This window comes from Cricetulus griseus (genome assembly GCF_003668045.3).
Source record: "Cricetulus griseus strain 17A/GY chromosome 1 unlocalized genomic scaffold, alternate assembly CriGri-PICRH-1.0 chr1_1, whole genome shotgun sequence".
In the NCBI taxonomy this organism is placed as follows: Eukaryota; Metazoa; Chordata; class Mammalia; order Rodentia; family Cricetidae; genus Cricetulus; species Cricetulus griseus.
Genome location: NW_023276807.1, coordinates 84,591,157 through 84,615,942, shown reverse-complemented (window position 1 = coordinate 84,615,942; position 24,786 = coordinate 84,591,157). Strand labels below are relative to the sequence as shown.

General features: G+C 36.8%; 1 protein-coding gene across 10 annotated transcripts in view; it reads right to left on the bottom strand.

Moving 5' to 3' along the window:
• The window catches only part of Ehbp1 (EH domain binding protein 1), a 270,164-nt gene that overhangs the window by 74,198 nt on the left and 171,180 nt on the right, over positions 1 to 24,786 (bottom strand). For all 10 annotated transcript variants that reach the window (XM_035453507.1, XM_035453512.1, XM_035453510.1 and 7 more), the window contains 4 exons: positions 15,240 to 15,418; positions 14,625 to 14,673; positions 9,368 to 10,258; positions 2,347 to 2,490 (listed from right to left, as the gene is read on the bottom strand). In XM_035453507.1, the coding sequence (XP_035309398.1) occupies positions 2,347 to 2,490; positions 9,368 to 10,258; positions 14,625 to 14,673; positions 15,240 to 15,418 (1,263 nt within the window). The remainder of the gene's footprint in view (positions 1 to 2,346; positions 2,491 to 9,367; positions 10,259 to 14,624; positions 14,674 to 15,239; positions 15,419 to 24,786) is intronic.

Sequence of the window (24,786 nt, the reverse complement as noted above, 5' to 3'; positions counted from 1 at the left end):
ACACAACTGAATATTAAAACAATAAATTTTATGGAGGTACAATTTACACTTGGTGATATGTACCCATTTTCAGCTTAATAAATTTTAATACTTATTACTGACAAAGTAAAGCTACACATTATCATTTCCCACCCACTGAGAGAGTTTGCTTATCCCCTATCACGAAGCACAGCTTCTGGCACCCTGCTCCAGACAAGCATGCAGGTTATGGGTAATACTGTATCTAAGTGTATACTGTGGATCTTAGTAGCTTGAGACTTGGTATCACCAAGCAGTGTATGGAGTGTTTTAGATTTTGAAGCATCTGGGATTTGGGATTTTCAGATTTGGGATGCTTAAAACTGCATGCTATCACATGAACAGATCATGTTTTATTCATTCTTTGTTGATGTATGGATAATTGTGTCCAGTTTCTGTGTTTTACAATGTAAGGCCCATGAAGTCAGTCACTGTGGTACATGCCTTTAATCCCAGCACTTGGGAGGGCAAAGGCAGGTGGACAAATAGTAAGTATTCTGAATTTAAAATCAATTCACTGTACATTTTAAATTTATTTATATTCTAAAGTTATGTTTAGATAATTAGAAACAGACTGTCAGTTTTTAGTACTTGAGAGAATATCAAACTCACTTTCCCCACAAATATAACATCAATAAAAACACTTTTCCTTTTGAAATAAGTACTCTTTTTGTGGCTCTTCACTAGAATGACCCCTTCAGCAACCAAGTTCATGCCCTACCTTTCAGGGTACCAAGCCTCCCCTTCTTCAGTCATCTTGTTACAACATGTACTTTTCATACCTTGTAATTACTAATTTATCATTTCTCTTCCCATCAGAACATACATTTCATGTGAAAAACAGCTGTTTTCCCTGTTACTGTGGTCAGACTTGCTTCAGATATACAACAAATCTATCTGGCAAATAAGTCTATAAAATACTGATATAATAGATGGTTAAGTACTGAAAGTCTACCATGTTCTTTAGAACAGTCCTCAAAATTAGTGTTATTTTTTGTATTATTCTTTGCTGTTGCTTTACTGAGATCTAGAGCTAAAGCTGGCCTGGAATTCACTATACAGCCCAGACTGACAAATTCATAGCAATCCTCCTGTCTCAGCCTCCTGAGTGCTAGGATTATAAGAGTGAGCCATTACACCATCTCAGATTAGTACTTTTCAAAATTTGTAATCATAATGTATACTTCTTTTTAATTTTTTTCCTTTTTAAAAAAATTTGAATTAGAAACAAGATTGTTTTACATGTCAATCCCAGTTCCCCCTCCCTCCCTTCCTCTCCTACCATCCCCCCAACTAAAACCCTACCTATCACATAGATCATGATGTATCATTAAAAATACATTTTACTCAAGTCCAGTAAACACACAGATCAATGTAACTGAAAAAGAAAAGTTTCACACACACACACACACACACACACACACACACACACACACACACACACATCATTTAAGTGTAATGAATTTTGATACATTCTATTTTCTATTCTATGCTATTTGTTTTTGTTAAAAATAATGGCTTAATAAACCTTTATACCCTCCTAATGCATAAAGACTGAAAGTGTAAGGCAATATCCCAGAGCTTGGAGGTCAGTAAGCTGTCCTCTACAAAGACTTACAACAGAATGTGATTTTATGTGTGAGTTTGGTAGTAAGTAGAGTTATCAGTTTTCAATGATAAGAAGTTTCATATCTTATTATATTGAAGGATTTCTACTGTTATAAGTTCATTATTATTTGTGAAACCCTACACAAAAATGACACATGGAGAAAATGTGGCTTAACATAGTAAAGGAGGTTATGACAAGGGAATTCATGGTCTGTGGAAACTAATAAGGCTCAGGTTCAAATCCCTCATTACCATTTACTGACCAGGAGACCTTTTAAAAATCCAAATGTAAAAATGACTATCAAAATTTGTCTTGTTATATTGGAAGTACTTTGAATATCTTCATGGAATTATATAAAATACATACTATTGGCAATAAAAATGGGTATCTATATACTAATGTTTCTCACAAAATTCTATGGAAAAATATAATCTTAAATAATAAAATACAGTTAGTCATACAATGTAAATGAACAAAACCAGGTATTTACAGCATGTAATTTCTAGTCCAGATCTGTACTTTTCCTCATAGCTAACAGCACAGTAATAACAACAGTGTGGCTGGTCCCACTGGATGGATTCATCAGTTGAATAAGTGACTATGTAAGTCCCCACAATGTACAACCTATGGAAAGTAACCGAGCAAGCCACTCCCCTTTACCCCATCACAATTATGGTTACTATAAATAACTTGTGGTTTCTGCCACCAGTGCTCCTCACATCACTTAGCTGCCTGCTGCAGAGTGGAGGGGCTGTGCTGCCAGTGAGCTTGCTGCCCGCCTTGAAAGCTGCATCTCTTCTTGCTTGCTCAAGCAGAACTCTTGCTCTCTCTTTCAGCTCCTCTTGTCTGGACAACATTCGGTGCTTAAAAGCAAAGATACAGAATTAGAAGCCAAATCATCAAAATACAGCTAAAGGTTAGATCACCTAGTAAAATAAAAAGTCAGGTGTATAACTTTCTTAACAGGACTACTTATAGAAAAAACTAATGCTGAGAAGAAACTTTAGAATGAATGTATCAATTTTGAAAAGATGAAACATAGTATTTCATAATACTGGATGAAATTTCAATGTATTTTAAAATGTAAAATAATAATAGTTAATATTATTGTGTGTGTATGAAGTGTGTGCACGAGTGCAGGTGTCAACATACCATAGTGCATGTGTGGGTGTAATTGGGCAACTTTGGGGAGTTGTTTCTCTCCTTCCATTGTGAGTTCTGGGAATAAAACTCGGTCATCAGGTTTGCATGGCCAGTGCTTATAGCAGCCAGGCAACCCTCATTAAATCTTATTTAAACATATTCTCAAAAGGTGTATGCTAATATTAGATTATATAGTCATGTTTTCTCATAAACACAGTATAATAAGGATATAATAAAACATTCAGTTCTATTTTTTCAGTTCTAATAGAAGTGACAACTATGTATTTTCACTTTATGAAGTGTTCAATGCTGTGGCAATTTTCTTGTCAACTTTTGGAAGTATTTATAGAAAATCCCAAGCTGTTATTTGTTTATTTAGTCAAAAGTCTCACTATGTAGCCCAAGCTTGCCTTGAATTCTTTATGTAGCTATTCCAGGTTAGCCTTGAATTATTCTGGGACTACAGGCATGTGCCACCACACTCCAGTAATGCTATTATATTCTGTAAAAAGAACCCACAAAACGGTTCTCCCTTGACCATTCTCTTCATAATGAAACAATCTTATCAGAATTGAAAAATAGGATGGACTGATTAATTTCCCCAATGCACTTTTAGAGAATAACAACTATTTGCCACCAATGGAAGCCAGTTCTTGTGTTTTGTATGGTTTAGTTTTTGTTTGTTTGTTTTTTTCCATGCTGGGGTTCTTTGTATCCCTGGCTGTTGTGGAATTCACTTTATAGACAAGCCTGGTCTCAAACTCAGAAATCTACCTGCCTCTGTTGGATTAAAGGCATGTGTTACCATGCCCAGCTGGAAGCCAGTTCTTTTTTTTTTAATTTTTTTTTTATTAGTTGACGTTAGGAACAAGCTTGTTTCACATGTCAATCCCTTCTCCCTCTCCCTTCCCAGAAGCCAGTTCTTAAAAGTGGTATTAAACAAAAGCAGAATATCTATATTAGTTTAAGAACTTAAGAATAAGACAGATCTTAGCTGTATTTCTTAATTATAGACAAGTTACTCAATCTCTCTTTTGCGAAGGAGTTCATGCTTCTTCCTCAGCCCCAACACAAACATTTCTAAGGTAACTTTCCACACATTGCTAAGATGCCCTTCAGCCAACTGACTGCAGAACAATTGAGCTATGGGGTGTTTTCAGTGCTATTATGATCAAAACCAAATAGATATGTGAACATAAAGAGCAAGGATGGGTCAGTCAGAAAATGTTGGTTTTCAACCAAAACTTTAAAGTTTATCATATACCTATAAGTAACTCTGTAAGTGCTGCTTTCCCACATACCAAACAGGCTCCAACCCCTTATCGTGATGCACAGTTTAAGGAAAACACAGATAAGTTCCATAATTGCCATCATGTGCACTAGAGATAGTGCTGTGTCTGTATGTCCATATGAAGCTGTCGTATCTCCTGTGAGCGCATGCTCATAAGATTCATGCTATATTATTAAGTACTAGGAAAGAATAATCACTAGCAAATGTCTGAAATTCATAACATGGCATATAAAAGAGATATTTGTATAAAATTTATTATATACTGTCATTAGAACCTACCAAACACCAATATCTACACTGCATTTTTGGTGTAAGATACTGTTTTTGTCAACTTAGTGTCAAATAAACCTTTATCCTATCCTATGTAAAAATCCATCCCTCCTTTCTTCCCTTCCTCCCTCTGATTTCTCTCCCTTATTCCTTTATCATGGTCTTATGTAGCTCAGATTGGCCTGGAACTCATGGCAAGCCAATTCCCTCTGCCTCCTTAGTGATGGGATTACAGGCATGAACTATTACACTTGGCTTGACTTTATGTAAAACTTTTAGACCATAAAGCATTGCCAAATAACATGCATACAAGAATACTGCAAATCAGTGGTTATTTTCAGCATCCTGTGCAGCATACTAATTGTGTGGATGGACTCACAGCATAATTAAATTTTAGAGTTAAGTGGATTCCTAGATATTAGTTCATTTAACCTCCATGGAAAATAAAACTGAAAGTTTAAAATTCCAGTTAATATTTCACACTGCTAATTACTGGAGGAAAATTCAAAATAAGAATTCAGGTTCTTAGATTACTCCTAATTTTAATGATTAATTAATTTTTATCTTTAAACACATTTGCCTCAAAATATAGTTTATAAGAAAAATCTATATTGGCTAGTGTTATGGTGGAGGTTCCAGTGAAATCCCCCTCACCCATCTCCCTCCAAACCCTGCTGCATCTCAGCCTGCCAAGTGATGGCCTCTCCTCCAGAGATTCTCAAGACCACTCCCAAAGGGTATTTCAATTGCCCCCCCAGAGACCAGACTTCAGGGTTTTCCCCATCTCTCTATCCCATCACCTCTGTGGGGGGCTGGAAGGCCACCGGTATCCATTAAACGTGGGCTTTTTCTAATTCGGTTTGAATTCATCTGATTTTGATTATTGTATCAGCGGAGAGGCTTATCGGGGTCTAGAAACTTTTCATCTGTAGGTTCCACTGAGATTAACAGGTTTCAGATATAACTTCAGAGGCCCAGAGTTTTAAATTTCCTCTGGTTGTTTTCTAAAACTGTTACGCCTTTTAACTAAAGTCATAGCCTTTTGCTATGACACCAAGATGTAAATCTGTTCCAACTGTCTTACATACACCTGCAATTTCCTGGGAGAATTTCTTCTACATCAAGAAATCTGGTCTGATAAAAACAGTCTCCAGAACCCATTTTTACCCCACCCATTTTCAAGCATATCTTGCAGGTTCCTCCGGCCTGGGCTAAGGTCAACCCACAGAGGGTCCACCAAATAACGCAAGCACCTATACCAGCTCCTGGGACTTCACCATTGGTACCACTTCTCCAGGCTTAAATGGAAACCTACCCAACAACTGGAATCTGGTTTTCCAAGATGTTGCAATGAAGGGCACATCTGCTCTCCTGTCTCTCTCACTCACCCTTGCCTCTTCTGTACAACTAGGACACTTCTCCATTCCCTTCATCCTGTCAGTTATCACCCTTCCCATGGCTAACCCCATTCATAGGGCTGGTGATAATAATCTATTTTTTCTCCTAGCAACCTGCCTTCTACAACTCCTCAAGGAACCCGTGCCTGAGGTCTACTGGATGGCAGCTAATGGAATGCTTCTCTACTCATACCACCTGCTAAACATGAACCCACCATCTCCTGACTCCCCCTACCCCACATCAGCCCTTGTCAAGGGCATATTGAGGCTAGGCCTTAGTGCACAGAGAAATCAGGCGTTCAGGACATATGGTGTCAGACAGCTAGAATTCCGCAATTGTCATTCAGCAGATATTTATTGGGTATCTATTGAGTATAAATACTGCTATCACAAAACTTCAGGGAGATTCACTTATTTAGAACCTTACAATTTATCTCTGGGGGAACAGAAGCTTTTTTTTTTTTTTAAGAAGGCTGCAGTATTTTTCATTGTAAAAATTACCTCATATAATCATGCAAATTAATGGATTTCACCGTGATATTTCCAGGCACGCATGCATGCATAAACTGTGCTTTGATCAATTCTGCTTTCTCTACTATTGCATTTCTTTGATTCCAACATTCCCATTTCCTTAGCACACCTCTGTAGACTCACCAACGATGGACCTTACACCCTCTGCAACCCAATCAAAGTCCAGACACTGCCGTCTGCCTACACATCACATGGCGCTTTAGACTACAATTCGGTCAGTGCAGTTCTCCCTCACGATTAGTTCCCAGGTCCCTTGCAGACTTCATGCAGATGTTTGCCGCAGTTACACAAAACAGCACAGTAAACAACCTATGCACATCCTCCCATACTAAAACACATGGCCTTTACATTTTAGAGATTAGTGGAAGAAAGGGAGTCTATACAGTTTAATTCAGACAGTATTTCCCCAATTATTATAATCTGTGGTTGGCTGAATCAGATGTAGACTCTGTGGATATGGAACTAACAGCACTAAGTGAGAAAAACACACAACTCCAGATTATTTTCCAAATTTTTACATTGATGCCTTCTAGTAAAGTCAAGAAAACACTTTTTGCTCTTTCGGAAATATACCTGTGGATCTTGGTCATTTCGGGGAAAATTGAGAAATTTAAAAAATATGTTTCATTTACAGATATCCAAACACACTAAATAGCAAAAATTTAAATAAAAGCCTCTGCTTTAAAAACAAAAACAAACTAATAAGGACTGGTACTTTCCATTTTCATTAAGAAAAACCAGCTAAGGACCCAGTGAGATAACTCAGTGAAAAAAATCACTTGCTTTTAAGCTTGACGACCTGAATTCGGTCCCTGAAGCCCTCAGTGCAGATAGTCATTTCTCCAAAGTTGTCTGTGCACATGTGTGTGAGTGTGTGTGTATTTTGTGTGTGTGTGTGTGTGTGTGTGTGTGTGTGTGTAAGAGTGACCTATGATAAAAAAAAAATAAAAAGAAAAGAGCAGGGGCATTTCCTGATGCTTGTATTCAATTTGCTGGAATATAGGAATCATACAGTCTTCAGAAAACATCTGTGAGAGGATAATAGTAATAAAGATAAATAATATCATAGAATGCAATTGGCAATTGTTTTTACTTTGGGTATTATTTAAAAGGGTTCTGAAAAGCTTCATGGTCCCTAGTTTTGTTTTTGTTTTTTTTGTTGTTTGTTTGTTTGTTTTTTCCCAATATATTGGGGATTGATCCTAGGGCTTCAGTATACTGGGCAAGAACTCCTGCTCTGAGCTACATCCCCAGACTCTAAGAAGTGCTTCAGAATTGCCATTCCCTAGCAGACAGAGAATTGGGAACTATAGACTACCAACAACTTTAAATCAAAGAGTGATTCAGAAGAGTTGGCTTGTAAAAGTGAAAAAAAAATAGAAATACTTTATTCAGTTTGGTTTGCTTTAAATGATCATGTAAATGTGTTGGAAGTATAGTTAATAGAATGCTTGCCTTCCATGCTTGAAGCCTGGCTTCAATCACAGTCACCGCACATACTAAGCATGGTGGCTCATGCCTCTAATCCTAGCACTCAGGAAGTGAAGGTAGGCAGATCTACACAGTGAGCTCCTGAGATACATAACTCCCTGTCTAAGAAAGAAAGGCTGTGGAGTGGACAATGAAGATCTATGTCCAAGTCTCAAAGAATGCCTGAAATAATAAATACAAGAAAAAAAAATCCTGCTATGAAAACCGTGTTTTGGCTGAGTCACAAACTGCCTGTCTCTGTACTGCATGGGCCCCCGAGTTAGATCCCTAGCATCCATGTTGAAGACCCAGGTGTGTTTTTGTAAGACAGGGTGACAGACACAGTAAACAGTAAGTCCAGAGGAAGTGATGAACCCCAAGTTCAGTGAAGGACCCTGTCTCAAAAAATTAAGTGAACTTCTGGCTCCCACGTATTCACAAGCACATTGTAAAGACATCCACATATACATATATACAGCACACAAAATGAAAATAAATTTAAAAGACAAAGAAAAGCAGGTGTCATAATTTTATTGGAAAAGTTTTTATTGTTCTACTTAAATCTCTCTCTCTCTCTCTCTCTCTCTCTCTCTCTCTCTCTCACACACACACACACACACACACACACAACTAACTGATAGTAGCAGAGAATCAATACAAGAAATATCATGGGTAAGAGTTCAACACACATGCTACATTCCCTTTGTGAGAAGAAATATAAACGTTACTAGAATTTTATTTTAATTTTCAAAGTAGGGTTTCATTATTTAGCCCAGGCTTGCCTGGTATTTGCTATCTAGCTAGGATGGTCTCAAACTAATTATTCTCCTGCCTCAAACTGCTGGTATTATATACTGCCATGTCTTGGAGATAGCAAATTTAAGAAATAAGATGACATAACTGACAATGTCATTCTGGGGCAACTAAAATATCTAAGAACAGTGCTTTGAATGGAAGGTACATAATCTGGCATACACATTTTAGAATTATGCTCATATTAAATGCAATACTGAAATACCCTTCATCTTCTGTTTGAGACAGGGCTCTCTACAGCCAAGGCTGGACTTAAACTCTTGGCTCTCCCACATCAGAGTCCCAAGTATTGAGACTACAGGAGTATGTACCATGCCAAACTTCTTTGGTCTAATGGTAAATACTATTTCTTATAAGTAATGACATTTTAAAGCTTTATTTATTCACAGTTATGGGTATACATGTGAGCCGGTATGAGTTTATGTATACAACATGAATGCAAGGTATGTGCAGAAGCAAAAAGAAGGTGCTAGACTCCCTGGGACCAGAATTACAGATGGCTAAGAGTCACCACACAGGGCTGGGAATTGAACTCAGGTCCTCTGGGTGAGAGGTAAGTGCTCTTAACTGCTCAACCATTGCTCCATCCTGAGTAATGAAACTGATTTGAAAAGCTGACATTCCTTGTCCTTCAATCTTTAAGTTGGGCTAATAAAATTATAATACAAACTGTAAGTATATAGAAGATGTAGTTTTATTTTTCTCTGATAAAGAAGACCTTTCTTTTATTCATGTATGACATCCTGAAGTGTTCTAGTAACACAAAAGAATAAAAGACAGAATAGCTACTTAGTAAGTACATACCCATGGTTCTGGCCCACTTACCTGCACTGTTTTAGTGGAGGGATCTGCATGATTTAAAGTGTTTTTGTCCGAATCTGGATCAGACTCTGTCTGCCTCAGAGAAGCACATATCTTCTTCGTGAAGTCTGTGTCTCTACTGTATGAATATCCAAGTTTAGAAGGAGGGGATAAGCTTGGCTTTTTGATAGCTGATTCACCATCCAATCTGTATTCTAAAGGTCCAGAATTCTCTAGTTTCTCTTGTTCCAAGTCATTACTGGTATTTACAGTCTGAAGCTTTTGCTCACAAATTGAGGGTGGAGACACATCTTTCTTTTTACCACTGACATGTAAGTCACTTAATTCTGAGTTCTCAGCTTTCTGGAGCCTATTCTGGCCTGACAAAACCAGTGATTGGGCTGCATCGGTACTAGAACTTAAGCCAGGGTCATCAGACCCTGAAGTCCTTCCCGAGCTCTGCTGGGACTTTTGGGGCTCTGTGTCACTTTTAGTCCTGCGGCAGGAAGGGCTGGCTGTGCTTGGACTAAGGTGGTCATCTGGGGTCTGGCGTTCACTTCCTGACTCTCCCACACCACTATCAGTGACAAACACAGAGTCATCCTGTGGCAAGAAATCCACTGCCCCACTCGCAGGCCGCTGTGGCTCCGGCTCCCTCTTCAGATCACTCAGCTCGGCGTAGAATTTTTCTTGATCAACAGAACTGTTTGTGTCTGTTTCATAATTTCCAACTTTATATGTGCTTTTACTGCTGTTTTCTTCTATCTGAACCACATTTAGCTCTTGACCACTAAAATGTGCCCTTATTTGATAGAGATAAGTCATAACAGTCAGTTTGTCAGGAATTGCTAATAAAACCATATCAGAAGGTTCCAGTAAACGGGAAATTCCAATGCTGGCAAATCCATCGTAAGCCTTCAAAGAGAAGAAGGGACAAACAAACATGATATACTGAACAGCTCAGATATCTATTTTAAAGAGAGCAAAACTCTAAAGCTTCTTGTTATTGTAGGGTACATAAAATTATTGGCACTATGCCACAGGAAAAGAACCAAATTTCAAGTAAAAAAAAATGAGTAAAAGGGAAAAATCCTACTAAATAACATATTTATCCACAAACATAATAAGCAAAAATGTGAGCTAAACAAAAATCTTAGAATAAAATTTTAAGATGAGGTCTGAGGTATGAAGAAGTGTTATCCTAATGTGTCCCCAGCTTTTATCATCCCTGTCTGCCCCTTTTCTGTAGCCACGTAATTACAGCAAAGAAATACTGGTAGGCACATCCAAAGAACTAACTTATATTATTTGCTTTAAAGTACCAAAAAAAAAAAAACTAATTAATCTTAGAAGCATAGAAACCCTTTTAAACACACACTTAGGGTTGGTTTCAGAATGAAGACAGGAACTTTTTAATTTCACCTGTTCTGGAAAAGAGGCAATGCCTGAATACGGCAACACAGCTGAGCCTGGGAGCCCGAGCTGTATTATTTTGTTAGCCTTTAAACGACTGTGGCACATCAGGTTTTTCTAGTTCTGGAGAGGCAAAGCTGTTTCTCAATTTACAATTAATTATTATTATCCTGAACTAACCCCTTGAAACAGCACTGTGTAACCAGGAAGCATTCGAAGTCTCCCTGTAGGTTTAGGTAGACATTCAGAAAGGAAGGACTCTGCACACACACTATTGTCTTTACATGTTAAAAATCTCTTCTTGACAATGACCTGCATTTAGGAGCACATTTAATGTTTCTCTGAAAAGAAACATTAGGAAATTATTTAATCAAAAGAATTTTTGTGCTTTTATAGCAAATTTCTGCCTTTGAATTTAATCTGTATTCTTCCTAAAGCTTTAGGAAATGTGAAGAAAATGAAAAATAAATTGTGCTATTATGACCTATTCAATTTCCACAGAATAATGCTTTAAAATATGGATATTTCAGAATATCTGCTAGAGAGGTAGCTCAGTTGGTGTGCATGCATAGGCTTGTTTGTTCTTTTACATGTTTTAAGAAAATTAAAGTCATTTTCTTCCTTGAGTGTCTTGATGACTTGACTGACAGATATCAACAGCAGGCCATCAGGAAAAGCACCACAGGCAGTGTTCTGAACAATTCCTAATTATCTAAAACGCAGACATATTGGTTAAGTTCAGATGCCACAGGTAAATACCCTTTGTATTGAGTTCTTTCCCCAGATCTGAGAGAAAAATCCTGCTGGTGTTTGCTTCACTCTATGCATACTAACTGCACTTTAAAACAAACCAGGTTTCTTACATAAAATGAGGTAAAAATTTTGTCAAAGAATTTTTCTCACAAGTTAACTTCTGCTATGGTCAATCACGTGTTGTGACTGTGTGTGAAGAAGGAACACAGTGTTTTGTTTAAAAGTATTTTTTAATCATCTACCATCTCTATCTATCTATCTATCTATCTATCTATCTATCTATCTATCTATCTATCTATCTATCTATCTATCGTGTGTGTGTGTGTGTGTGTGTGTGTGTGTGTGTGTGTGTGTGTGTGTGTGTACGTGTGCATGTGTATGGGTCTGCGCCCTGGGACAGCGGGTGTACATGGCTACCGAAGTGGGTGTGTGCCTCTCTGAGGTTAACTGGTGAGAACATGTTCTCTTTCCACCACACAGGTCTCTGAACTCACCTTGTCAGGGGCTTGGTAACAGGCCCCCTTATTACAGAGTCAGATCATCACCCAAGGATTTTTTTTTGAAAGGAAATTGTCTTATTTATTCTGAGGTGTTAATCTAGTTAAGGAAGAGTCACTGACAATCATATTACAAATAAAAGTGGAACTTCAGACAAAGATTTTGTTTCTTGGATACTCTAAGTGCAATTGACAGCACAAGGTTACCAGGGAAAACCTTGTAAAACAGGAAATAATCTACAGTTAGCAACTAAGATTCTCAATGTAGACATCATGTAATGAAAGGCTATAACTATGTATGTTGACATATACTGGATAGTGTAAGGAAAGAATCAGTGTTAAAAACCTTACTAAAAACTAAGATTATCTTCCATGGAAGATCTATTTGATATTTGGGGTTTGAACTGGTATCTAGCCATGCTACATTGCCCATCTAAAGAAAACATGTAAATGGAATAATATCCTTTGCTATGCAGTAATATGTAAACCCGTATGGTATGTCCATGTTACTTAAACCTTAATGAGATTATTTCTAGTTTTAATTAAAAATACATACAGGTAAGCAAAATCAATAATGTTTCCTTTCAAAAAATTAGAATAGTAAAGGAAAGCTCTATTTAAAAAGCAATCATCATTTAACTGATAGGGTCTTGCTATGTTGCCCAAGCTAGTCTTGAACTCATGAGCTTGAGAGTTTTCCTGCCTTATAGGTGTGTGACACAACTGATTGGCATTAACAGTTCAGTTTACAATGTTGACTATCCAAACATTGAAATTAGCTTGGCATTTTATTCAAATGCAGGGAAAGAAAGACAAAGAAATATCACACACACAAAAGAAATGTCACCTCTATGGAGATAGCTTAATTAATGAGAAAAAAAGATATCTCCCTTTAATAAAAATGGGCTTTCTAAAATGATGTAAGAAGTAATTCATGAGAAGGGTTTACTTTGGGGAATGCCTATCAGAAACTTCATTGACCCCAGAGACTTCAAGTTCTTGTCTACTTAGCTAAATTCCTAGCCCCCAAAAGGCAATCTCTATGAAGAACAGGAACTACCTTTCAAAGACTACCTCTTTGGGTGGCATATTTCTATTTATAAAAAAAAAAAGACAGTTTAAGTATATTATAACTTAACCCACAACAAGCAAAAATTTTGCTTTGATTTAAATTCTTGTTAAACTTCTACCAATATTCTAAGATTTAAAAAAGTGATAGTTACTTTAATTTAATGAGTTAAAGTATATTAAAAATTTTTGTCCAACCAGAGTTTATATACCACCTTGCTTTCTGAGGTCTTTTGGCAATGGATTCCCTCCTGAGAATAACATTTTATAGCTATAAAGCATACAAAGTAAACAGCCAGTTATACTAAAAGTGTAACTATTAAAATATAAAACTGAATTTGGGAAACCATAAAATACATTTTAATTAACATATAAATCAATGTATGTGTTAGTACACCCCCCCCACACACACACAATCTCATGCAGCCTAGGCTGACCAAGGACCTTAAACGTATCCTCTTGCCTTCAGCCCTAAAGTGCTGGATACCAGGAGTGTGTTACCATGCCCAGTCAGTAACTAATAATTTGAAGAAGTTCTAAATGGTCATTTGCAGAGATATGCAACAATAGTAATAAATTATGAAGATATATGATTTATACAGGCAACAAAACCTTTGGCATGGCTAATACAACTGTGATTTGTCGCCAAGTTCACAACTAAAGGAAACACAAAAGTTTAGTCACAGAATTATGACACAATACATTATAAAAAATATGTTTTCAACTGTGTTCAAGGACTTACTGAATTCTATGTTCAAGGACTTGCAGAATCCTATCTATAGGCAGACTTACAGATAGAATCCACAGGTTAAAAATGTCTATTCTAAGACAACAATTACATTGGTTTTCAGGTGAGAAATTCAATTCAATACAAACACTGAGCATGTATTTCGAGCAGAGCTTGATATTGCTTTCTCTGCACACTGAAAATTACATATACCATACTGCACTCGAGATAGACACATTCATCAGCCTTAGCCACAGTCAGCTGGCCCACGAAAATCTAGCCAATCATCTCTATGCAGCAGCTGACTTGAGGCTGATGGGATCAATATCCTCACATGCCAGCTAGGAAGTTCTGATCAATTATACAATTATATATGGAAACATGTATATATGTTTACTAGAAAGCTAAAGAGGAACCATTGTTTATCATTGCTTTGCATTTATAAGCTTGTGTATTCTTTTTTGCTTACCCCTCAGGTCCCTGCTTTCATCTCCTAAAATATTTTTCTAAAATTACACAATAGTTATGAAAGCTTTGGTTATAGTCTTCAAAAGCTAAATGTTGCATTAAAAGCAATATGGTTTAAGAAATACTTAACAGTTAAATGATGACCATGTACATACTCTGATGTCTGCCTCGAATTGTGATCTTTATAGTCCAGGATAAACCAGAGTAAACTATGCATCCAATTTAAACTGCAGAAAGCAGTCCACCTACGTAAGCTGCAGTTACAACCTCATCCAACACCATCGCCTTTCTTGTATTAATAAAAACTTGCAGTGAAGCCAAAATTGAAACTATGCCCTCCCCTGGTATTTCTTACCTTTTTGTTGTTTTCTTTAATATCTTGAGGATTCAGAGACTTGTAGTCGCTGAGGGAGAAAATGGCACAGTGGGTATATTGAATATTTGATAAAAATAACTAAGAAAACTGAATCTAAAATTTTTATATTCAATAATACCAAAGGGTAACTAGCAATTTCATAGCAGTTCAATCAACAAAACTAATAGTGTGGAAAATTAAGGAGATAAATAAATAAACAAACAGTGACTACTGTTTCATTGCCTGAAGCTTTCCATCTAAAAGAGAAGTTAAGGTAGAGAGGAACAGGGACTAGCTTTAACAGTGAAATTCACCACGAGATAATCCCTTATTAACAACATACAAAGGGCTACAGGCTTATTTGTCTCTTATTTGAAAACTAATATAATTTCATAATAAAGTCAGTTTTTAATAAGATTAAAGAGAAAAATAATTTTAAAAAACATTTTTAGGTATTAAGAAAAAGGTTGGTTTCCTGACATATACTTCTCAAAAAAGGAAAGTTCTATAGTCAAAAACAGAGATAGTCAAGTATTTTAGGATACATGGTAAGAAATTATTCTGTTTTTTAAAGAATGCCTGTTATTTAAAAATATTTATGACATTTCTACTTACATTAAGTCTGGTCTAAAGTGGTGTAAGATTGCACAAAATGATAAACCATTTCTCCACGATGTAGTAAAGTTAGTGATTTTCACACCCCGGTAGTTTTTTGTAACTTCTTTGCACCATGCAAGCAAGGACTGACTAGCATTTGGCTTTTGCCCCAGAACAGGACTTGGTATTGGGCTTGGCTAGAATATAAGAAAGAAAGAAAGAAAAGAGGTGGGAAGGGGACATTAAAAGAACTTAATGGAAGATAAAAATTAACATTAATTGACCTGACTAGATCACGTGAAACCTTTGATGTCAGTTTAGGTCCTTCAAAACTGTCAATTCACGACAACTGTTGCCTCTGAGATAGAAACATAAATCTTAAGTTATTATCTTGAGTTTTTGCCCATGGCATTTGTCTGACAAAGAGATAGATAAGCAACATTTTAAGCTTTGGTAAGAACAAGTCATGTGTGTCTTTGATGGAAACATTATGCTAAACTATTTGAATAGGTAAGGCTAAATAGCTGTGCAACTCTTACATACTAAAGAAGGCTTTCCAGATGCAATCATAAACAAATAAGATTGGATAACAACACTGCATTGAAGTCTAACTGCAGCATAAAATGTAGTGCTGCAACGACTTTCAGAAATTGAGAAATACCCTAGTGGAGAGATCAGTCACAGTAAGTGTTAAGGTCCAGCAGAACCATATTCATATAACCTTCCTATATAAATTTAACAACAACATAAATAGTTTTAATTATCAGCAACAGGCACATTTTGGTGTGAATAACACACAGCAGTATATATATTCTCCATATGCTCAAAATATCTCAAAGTTATTACCGAGAATGACCTTTGAATAGTAGCGTTCATTCCATGTGTTTAAATCTTAAGCACATGCTTCCTTTTGTCCATATATTTAACACCATGATGGTGATAGAACTAAGATTTTAATTTTAAAATTTTATTATTCTTAAAATCATGTCATTTGCTTTTACTGAATAACTACAATTTTTATGATAATTGTGAAGGTTGACTTAACTGAATCCTACTAAATAGTTTTGGACTTTAATCCTTTAATCAAAACTGTTAGCTAAGAAAACAAAAGAGCCTCGTACAGTGAGATGAGAGAACACTTATTTACCCAGAAATCATTTAAGTTTAACCAATGATCAATTCTTAGATCAATGATGACCCACTTGACAATAGCACGTTAGTGCCAAACCATTAAAATAATCTACTAGGAACCCACATGATAGGAGAGAGCAGACTTGTGCAAGTTACCTTCTGACCTGCACACGCACGCACGCACGCATGCACGCACGCACGCACGCACGCACGCACGCACGCACGCACACACATGTAAATATAATAAAGAAACAGATTTGGATTAATTAAACCTAACATAAAGTACATAAAAGTGATTCCCAAATATAAAACATTTACTTTAAATAACTCATTTAACTTTTAACCCAATGTGTAAAAATAAATGGTCCACAGTGACTTTCAAATCCCCTTGGTCACTTACACTGATTTAGAACGCTATGATTAGGCACACACATATTTTTCTAAATTTTCTATTATTTATTTCCTATCACTTAAATAATTATATTTGTTACAATATTTTCCATATAAAATTGCTAAAGCATAGAAGCATCTGAGAATAGGGTATATGTCAAGTATATAATCTACAATTATCTTTATACTGATTCATTTGAAACATATGCCAGTATAATCATGGATGTGTCCCTACCTCTATGAAGGCTAGGAGAGCAAAGCTAAAATTTGGATTTGTTCTGATCAGAATCCTGTGTTAAGAACAAGTCCCTTTCCACACAAAGAAGTCATATGCAATTGAGAAAACTGATGAAATTACAAGCCCCATAAATGGTCATGTTATTTTTCAGAAAAAGACAATTAGTATATCTACTAAATGAATTATCAAGCAGATGTCCTTTCATCTAATAATCTTTAGGAGGTTGTAGAAGAATTAAATCACTTTGAAAGTGTCAGTGTAGCTGGATGAGACAGTTAATTTCTTGTTCTAGTCATGAGGTGGGTTATTCGACTTTGTGTCTTAGTTTCCTCATCTGTAAATGCGAACTATAATGGTAACTATGCGCAGGCAGACATTGATACATAGTGTTGTAGTAACAAGACCTCCCTCCTCACTACCTCTTACCTACTACTTTCCCCTTGATAACTCTGAATAATGCTCACCTTTCATTGCTCCTAACCTACTTCAGGTATATTACAACCTTTGCAAACTTACTCCATTTGCCTGTTACTCTCAGATATTTGAACAATAAGCTTCAATATAAACTTCTCAGCTTATATATTCTGCCACTGTCATAATAATACAACCCAGTTCCATCATCCAACCCCAACACAGCACTCCTGACTATCTTGCTTTAATTTCCCACAATATCCATCTTTTTGTGGTCTATATATTTATGTTATACTTACTAGTTATGGTTTGTTTGTCAAGTCTTTTAAGTCAAGACTTTCAATTTGCTTTGTTTACTAACCTATCTTTGGTTTCCAGATAATTCCTGGTACACAGTAAATAATCAGAAAATACTGTTAACTGAAACAAAACACTTAAAGATATGGTAGACTATTCAGTAGGTTGTAACTGCCATTATACTGTTATCATGTATTATCAGGAACATCACCATATACCACCAGCACTATATGTCACCATGTATCACTAGCATCACACTGTCATGCACCAGCAGCACCATACTACCACACCAGAACCACACCATCACCACACAGCATCAGTCCCATACTGTTACCATGCAGCATCAGCACCATACTGTCACCACACACCATTAGAACCATCCTATCACCGTGCACCATCAGAACCATACGGTTACCACACAACATCATGCTGTCACCACACAGCATCAACACCATACATCACCATGCATCATCAGCACCAAAGTTTCCCTCCCCCCCCTCTCTCTCTTTTGGAGAATCCTTTCTAATTTCAAAGGCCATGAATTTATTTAAGAAAATGAAGTGACTGGTGGGGGGGTTGGAGGGAGAGCTGGCCCTGAGGTCATAGGAGTGTAAGAGCTGTCCCTGTCCCTGTCCCAGCTGCAGCACTCAGGAGAGTGGCCCCTCTACCTTGTCTGAGCAACACAGTAGAGCTGGCCCTGGTAGTGTAGATGTGGGTGAGCTGGCCCCAGGGCATGAATGACAGCAGGAAAACTTATCCAGTCCCTTACTTATCATGGCAAAGGGTGAACTAGCCAGGGCAATGCTGGAGAGCTCACCCTGGTTGTGAGGACAGGGGAGAGCTGGTGGGCTGACCAACCCAGGCCCAGAACCAGGGTAGTTGACTCACCCCAACATCCACCCCATCTATGATCTGCCAGAGCTTGGGAAGGGGCAGGTCCTGCAGATCCAAAGCTGCAGATCACCATGACAAGGGCAACAACAGGATATTCAAGAGGAATCCCAGTGAAGGCCCAGTATAAATGGTGTAGCAGAAACCAGAGGCATCAAACCAGACCAAAGACTCTTTGTAATAAATATTTGCAAGATATATGGATAAAAGGGTATACTGCATGACTGGCTGTCACACTACAGCTTCCATGATGAAATTTTTCTTCTTTTATTTATTTTCTTTTTTATCTCACATTTTATTTTATTTGGGGAGGGGTGCAAGGGCAAAGAGTGGATATGAAGGGATGGAGCCATGAATGGGATTGAGATACATGATGTAAAAGACATAAAGAATAAATAAAAAGAAAGTTTAAAATAAAAAAGAAGATGGAGTGACATTATTTTTTGTAAACAAAGCTTTAATTAATGATAATATTTATATCTTGATATTCTCTGTGTGAAACAGGGCTCATGCAATTTACCTGATGAAATAAGCAGTGAATGAATAATTTATTGTTTTCCAAAGAAGGGAAGATATCTATCCATTAAAGGTAGAAATGAAGAGCTGGGCATGCTGCTGCATACCTTTAATCACAGCACTTGGGAGGCAGAGTCAGGCGATCTCTGTGAGTTTAAGGCCAGCTTGGTCTACAAAGTGAGTACCAGGACAGCCAGGACCACATAGAGAGACCTAGCTTCAAAAGAAAAAAAGGGTAGGAATGAACTTTCAAATATAATTTTAATTCATTGAAATATCAGAGTTCCATTAAAAATAAGGCCACAGAAAACTAAAAAACTCACTGTGAAATTCCCTTAACTTCAGTAGCTATGAGAAACTGTAGTTCCATTTCTTCCTGTTCTACCCTTGTCTATAGTTTCTCCCTCTCTGCAGTCTCCTTTCTTCCACAGCCACACACTCCTTTAGGTGTTTCTCTGGATGGTTTTCTTTCTCTCTACACTCTGGGCTGATTCACTCTCAGGATTCCAACTATCACTCCCCTGCAGATGATTCCCAAAAGCACATTTATGGTTCCAACTATCTCAAAATGACATTTCTGGCTGGCTGTCCTTCCTGCCATGTACAATTTGAACTCAGTATGTTTAAAATCATATTTTTCCTTTGCAACCTGCTCATTTTCATTGTGTTTGAAATGATACTGCTATTATCCCAACTGTATGGATTTCAACTTCACAATCATTTAAAATTCTTTACATACCATTTTTCACTAGTTAACTGAAGGGCAATTATGTATTCAGGTTAAGGCTGTGATCTTTTGTAATCTTGTTATCTATCTCTTTTAGCCTTAGTCTTCCTTGTTGCAAATTCCCCCTTTTCTGACCCATTATCAAAGCACAGTGTTCTTACAACACATCTAACCTCTGGTGGTTCTCAACACATAAAAATGATACCACAACATTTCTGCACACTAAAACCCAAATCATGCTAAGTGTATTTGCTAGTATGATTCACCATTCTCCAAATCCCTATGTGTTCCTGCCTAAACCCCAGCTTCCCTATTTCCAGATTGCCATCACTTCACTTAGAGGAACTGCTGTCATACATACAACTGTGACTGTGCCATATTTTTCCTTCAAGATTCAATTTAACTGTCATTTGTACAAAATCTCATCCTATCCTAATTCCAGTCAGTAGGCAGGATTCTCTGTGTCTCCTACATGACTTTTCTTTGACTATACTATGATTTTCTGTGGTTCTTATGTGGTGTTTCTCACTATGCTATGTCTGATTCTCTATAGAGCATCTTCATAAGTGTTAATAGAATATATCCAGAATATGAAACAAATATCTTACATATGGCTCACAAGCCCTTTGTGATAGTGATGGCTGTTTCCAAAATACCTTGAGGAAACTCAGGCCACACAGGTAGGAGGTAGATGAATCTATACCATAGTTTCTCCATACCAAACCCCATGCTCTCAATATATTTCACATTGCAAGATAATTTAGCATTAAGATCCCAGCAGACATTATACATTTCCTGAAACTAGCAAAGGTCTTAGTTAACTTCTTCTTGGATCACCAGGTACCTGCCTCATGATTTTGCTACTCCAGAGGCTGAAATAGAAGGATCATGAATGAGACCATTCTGGGCAACAGCAAGACCTGGTCTTAGCATGACCAAAACTAACCAACACACAACAAAAGACAATCCACTCAAAACAACACAAAACTCAAGAGCTCCTCATAAAGCTCCTCTGCCCATTCTTTTGGACTTTAGAATTAGACTACAACTAGGTAAGACCTAATTAAGACCAGTTCAGTAAGATATGCACTATTATTGCTACAGCTTATGGGTATTTTGGTCTTTATGTGAGGATTCTTGGAGACTTTTCTCAATTATTACAAATCATGGTTAAAGAACACTGGCTAGATCTGATTTTAGCATTTGGTAAGCTGAGAATAACAACAATGGTGAGAACAAGAACATTGCATATGTATTATTTGGGTATCTTTGTCCCTGCCCCCTTCCTCTCTCTTGCTTCTCGAAAGTGACATCATCTCTTTCCTCTTCTCCTTTCTTCAGCTCTCCTTCCTTCCCCCTCCTCTCTCTTCTAAATAAGGAAGGGCTCTCTAGTTCAGCCTCTGGCTTCAGTAAGTAAGGGAGTACGGCCTTGAACACCTTATCCTCCTACCTTATCAGCAGGCTGGTCACACCAGTATATGCATGATAGAGACTGAATGCAGGGACTCATGCATGCAAGGCAAGCACTCTACCAACTAAGTCACATCCCTGGCATTCACTTTACTCCTATAGTAAAAGTGAAGTCTTACAATGCTACTAGCTAACTCTTAGATTTATGCTGAGAATAAAATAATACTGGCAAGTTTCAGTTATATTAACATATTTTTAAGAAGCAGAAAAATAGTAGACAGTTTTCAACAGATATCCAACAATTGGATATTCTGAAGCGCAGCAGTGGAACAATGCCAAGTCAGACAGCAAATGAAAGTCTTGGTACTGTTTCTGTAAAAGTCACCTCAAAGAGAGAGCTGGCAGAGCTGCCTGCTAGGGAGATGCAAACAGCAGCATGAGCACCATCGCCTACCTCCAATAATAAAATATATCCCATGTAAAATGGAGAAAAATACAACAAAGTAGAAATATGAGCTTTGTTCACCACCATCAAGTTTACTGTGAGAAGGGAAGACCCAATGCCACAGGGACATATACCATACTAACAGATTAGAAATTCAGTTTTGTGAAGAAACTTAATTTTTCTCCTTGGGGACAAGGGGATTAAACCACCGGTCTATTCCCAATGAAGAAAGGGTCAAATTCATGCAATATGTTTACCATTTCCATGAAAAATATATTGGGTAAACATGAACCATTATCTTTGTTATAAAGCAACAGTATTTATTGTAAAAATGACCCCTGCACACAAACCCGAGGGCCTATGAATAAACTCTAAATGACAATTAGAAATAAATGCTCCAGCTTCCTATGCTTAGTATATGTTATAAACAATCAGGTTCTTGGGACAGACAGAACATTATTGCATCATATGCCCTATAAGCCTCTATTGTCCACACTGAGAGGGCTCATCAACTTACCACCTGACAATAGCTATGTATTTATGACACTTGACACTATGATGCTAAAACTAAAGATTCCCGTCCTTCTTAAAGTTAAACCTGGTGCTAAGCAAATATGTATATTTTTCCTGGACAAAATGGTTTGTGCCCAGAAAATACAAAAAATTCTTAAGACACAATAAGAAAGTAAGGTCAACCAATATAATAATAGGCAATAAAGGAAAGAGTGTTTTGTACTTGAATATGAAATGAAATCTTAAGTATCTAGGAAACATGAAACTTTGCCCATTCACATGTGTATTCAGATAGCACACATGGTACACGCAGTCCCTAGAGGGGCTGACATTTTAACAGGCATTTTAATTGAAATGATGCTAATGAGATTAAAACTATTAACTGGCAAGAATGTGGGAGAAAAGAATTTCCATTCAGCGTTGGTGAAAACTCTCGTAGCATCTATTCTGTTAAATTTTGAAGGCATGCCCATCCTATGACCCAACAATTCCTAGAGAAATGCATGTCCACCTAAACAACACATGTATACAACAATATTTAAAACAGCACTGTTCATAATTTTCTAAATATGAAACTATCAGCGAACAATAGACCCCACCTAGAATACAAGGGGAGAAAAAAACAGACTTCCAGCTTGAGTGAAAAAAATCAGTGTTGATATTAACATTTTTCATAGTGTATAATCACAATGTAACAACACGTGGAACATCTACATGATTCTTGATGCCTTTGCTCTCCACAAGAACAACACACAGTGTAATAAAGACAAGAACAAACTCAGGTATTACAAGACACTGGCTACAACTGCCTTCTCTTAGGCCAGACAGCAGACTCTGGAAAAAAATGGAAAACAAAAGTCATCCTTCTCACCAAATATCTGGTTGGGAAAGTAGTTATGCTATAAAAAATATAGTTATCTATGTTTATTTATATTTACATATTTAATAGTTTACCACTGAAATTTTTTATGGATATATATTTTAAAAATTACTCAATTTTTATTTTCAAATATTAATACATATATTCATACAAACAAGTGATCTTTGGAAGTTCCAATGACTCTAATATTCTTATGGTAAAATACATATAGCCTAATATTTATCATCTTAGCCTTTTAATAAGTATATAAGTTCAGGGTTATACATTCATCAATGGCATATTCATAACAACTATTGATTCCCAGAAGTCTTTGCATTTTGCAAAACTGAAAGACTTTATGCCTGTTAAGCAACAACTCCTCATTTATTGCTTTCCACACACCTGCAGCATGAGTGCCTATGTGTGGTGCTGAGGATCAGACTGATGGCTGGCACAGGTATACAGTGAACCACACCCCAGCACTCTGTCTCCATGATACTGATTAGTGAGGTACATGACAAATGGAAACATGTCATTTGTCTTTTTATGGCTTTTTCACTTAGCATAACACTCTGAAAGTTAACTTGTACTAAAGTATTTATGTTTTTATTTTTATCAGGATGTTAAAAAAAAAAAAACCACAAAACTATTACAGGTCCTCTAGGATTCCATTTGACCATTAAGATGGTGTGTTTTCTATCTTTGCAAAAAAAATGTAATTGGGATTTTGATGATTACATTAAATCTGTAGACTTCTTTGGGTTGTAATTACATCTTAGACATCATAACAGTATGATGTTTTCAAAAGCACAAACATGGGATATCTTTCCAGTTTGCAACTTAATTCCTTTCCAAAATGCCTTTTAGTTTTCAGGTGGGCAATCTTCCTTCTTCTTGGATAATTTATTAATTTCTTTGTTCATTCTCTTGTTCTTTTTGGACATGGGGTCTTAGGAAGCCCCAGGCTGAACTTGAAGTCAACAATAATCTTGAATTTCTGTCCTCCTGTCTGCACCTCCCAAGTTTTGGAATTGCAGGCCTATGCCATCATACTCAGGTTTGTGTGGTACTGGAGGCAAACTCAGAGCTCCATCATGCAAAGTGAGCATCTGAGCCACACCCCAGTCCTAGTTAAGTTTATTTCTAAGCATTTATCTCATTTTGATGCTATTGCTAGAATCATTCTCTTAATTTCTTTTTCTGATTGTTCAATGTTAGAATTCAGAAATGCAAACGATTTGCTGTTATTATTGTTGACTTTATCACCTACTATTTTACTAAACTTATTAACTAAGATTTTTTTGTTTGTTTTGTTTTGGAATCATTACAGTTTGGTTCATGTATGTTCCCATCAATTCAAACAGATAATTTTACAACATCCTTTTTTATTTTGGTGATTTTTCTTTTTCTTGTGCAATTACACTGGCCAGGACTTCAAGTTCTATGTGCAGGACAAGTTCCAAGAGTGAACATCCTTGACTTCTTGTGACTTCAGAAGAAAATCATTCTTTGCCTATGTAGTAAGATACCATCTCTGAGCTTTTCATATTGTGGCTATTATTATCTTTGGGAAATTCCTTTTAACCCTAATCTGTTGAATGTTATTATAAAAGGGTACATGATTCTGTCAAATGCCATTTATATATTATTTCAGATTGCCATCTGTCCTAATTCCTACAATGTATCAATATAGCATATGACATCGACTGATTTATTTTATATTCTAGCAAAATCCTA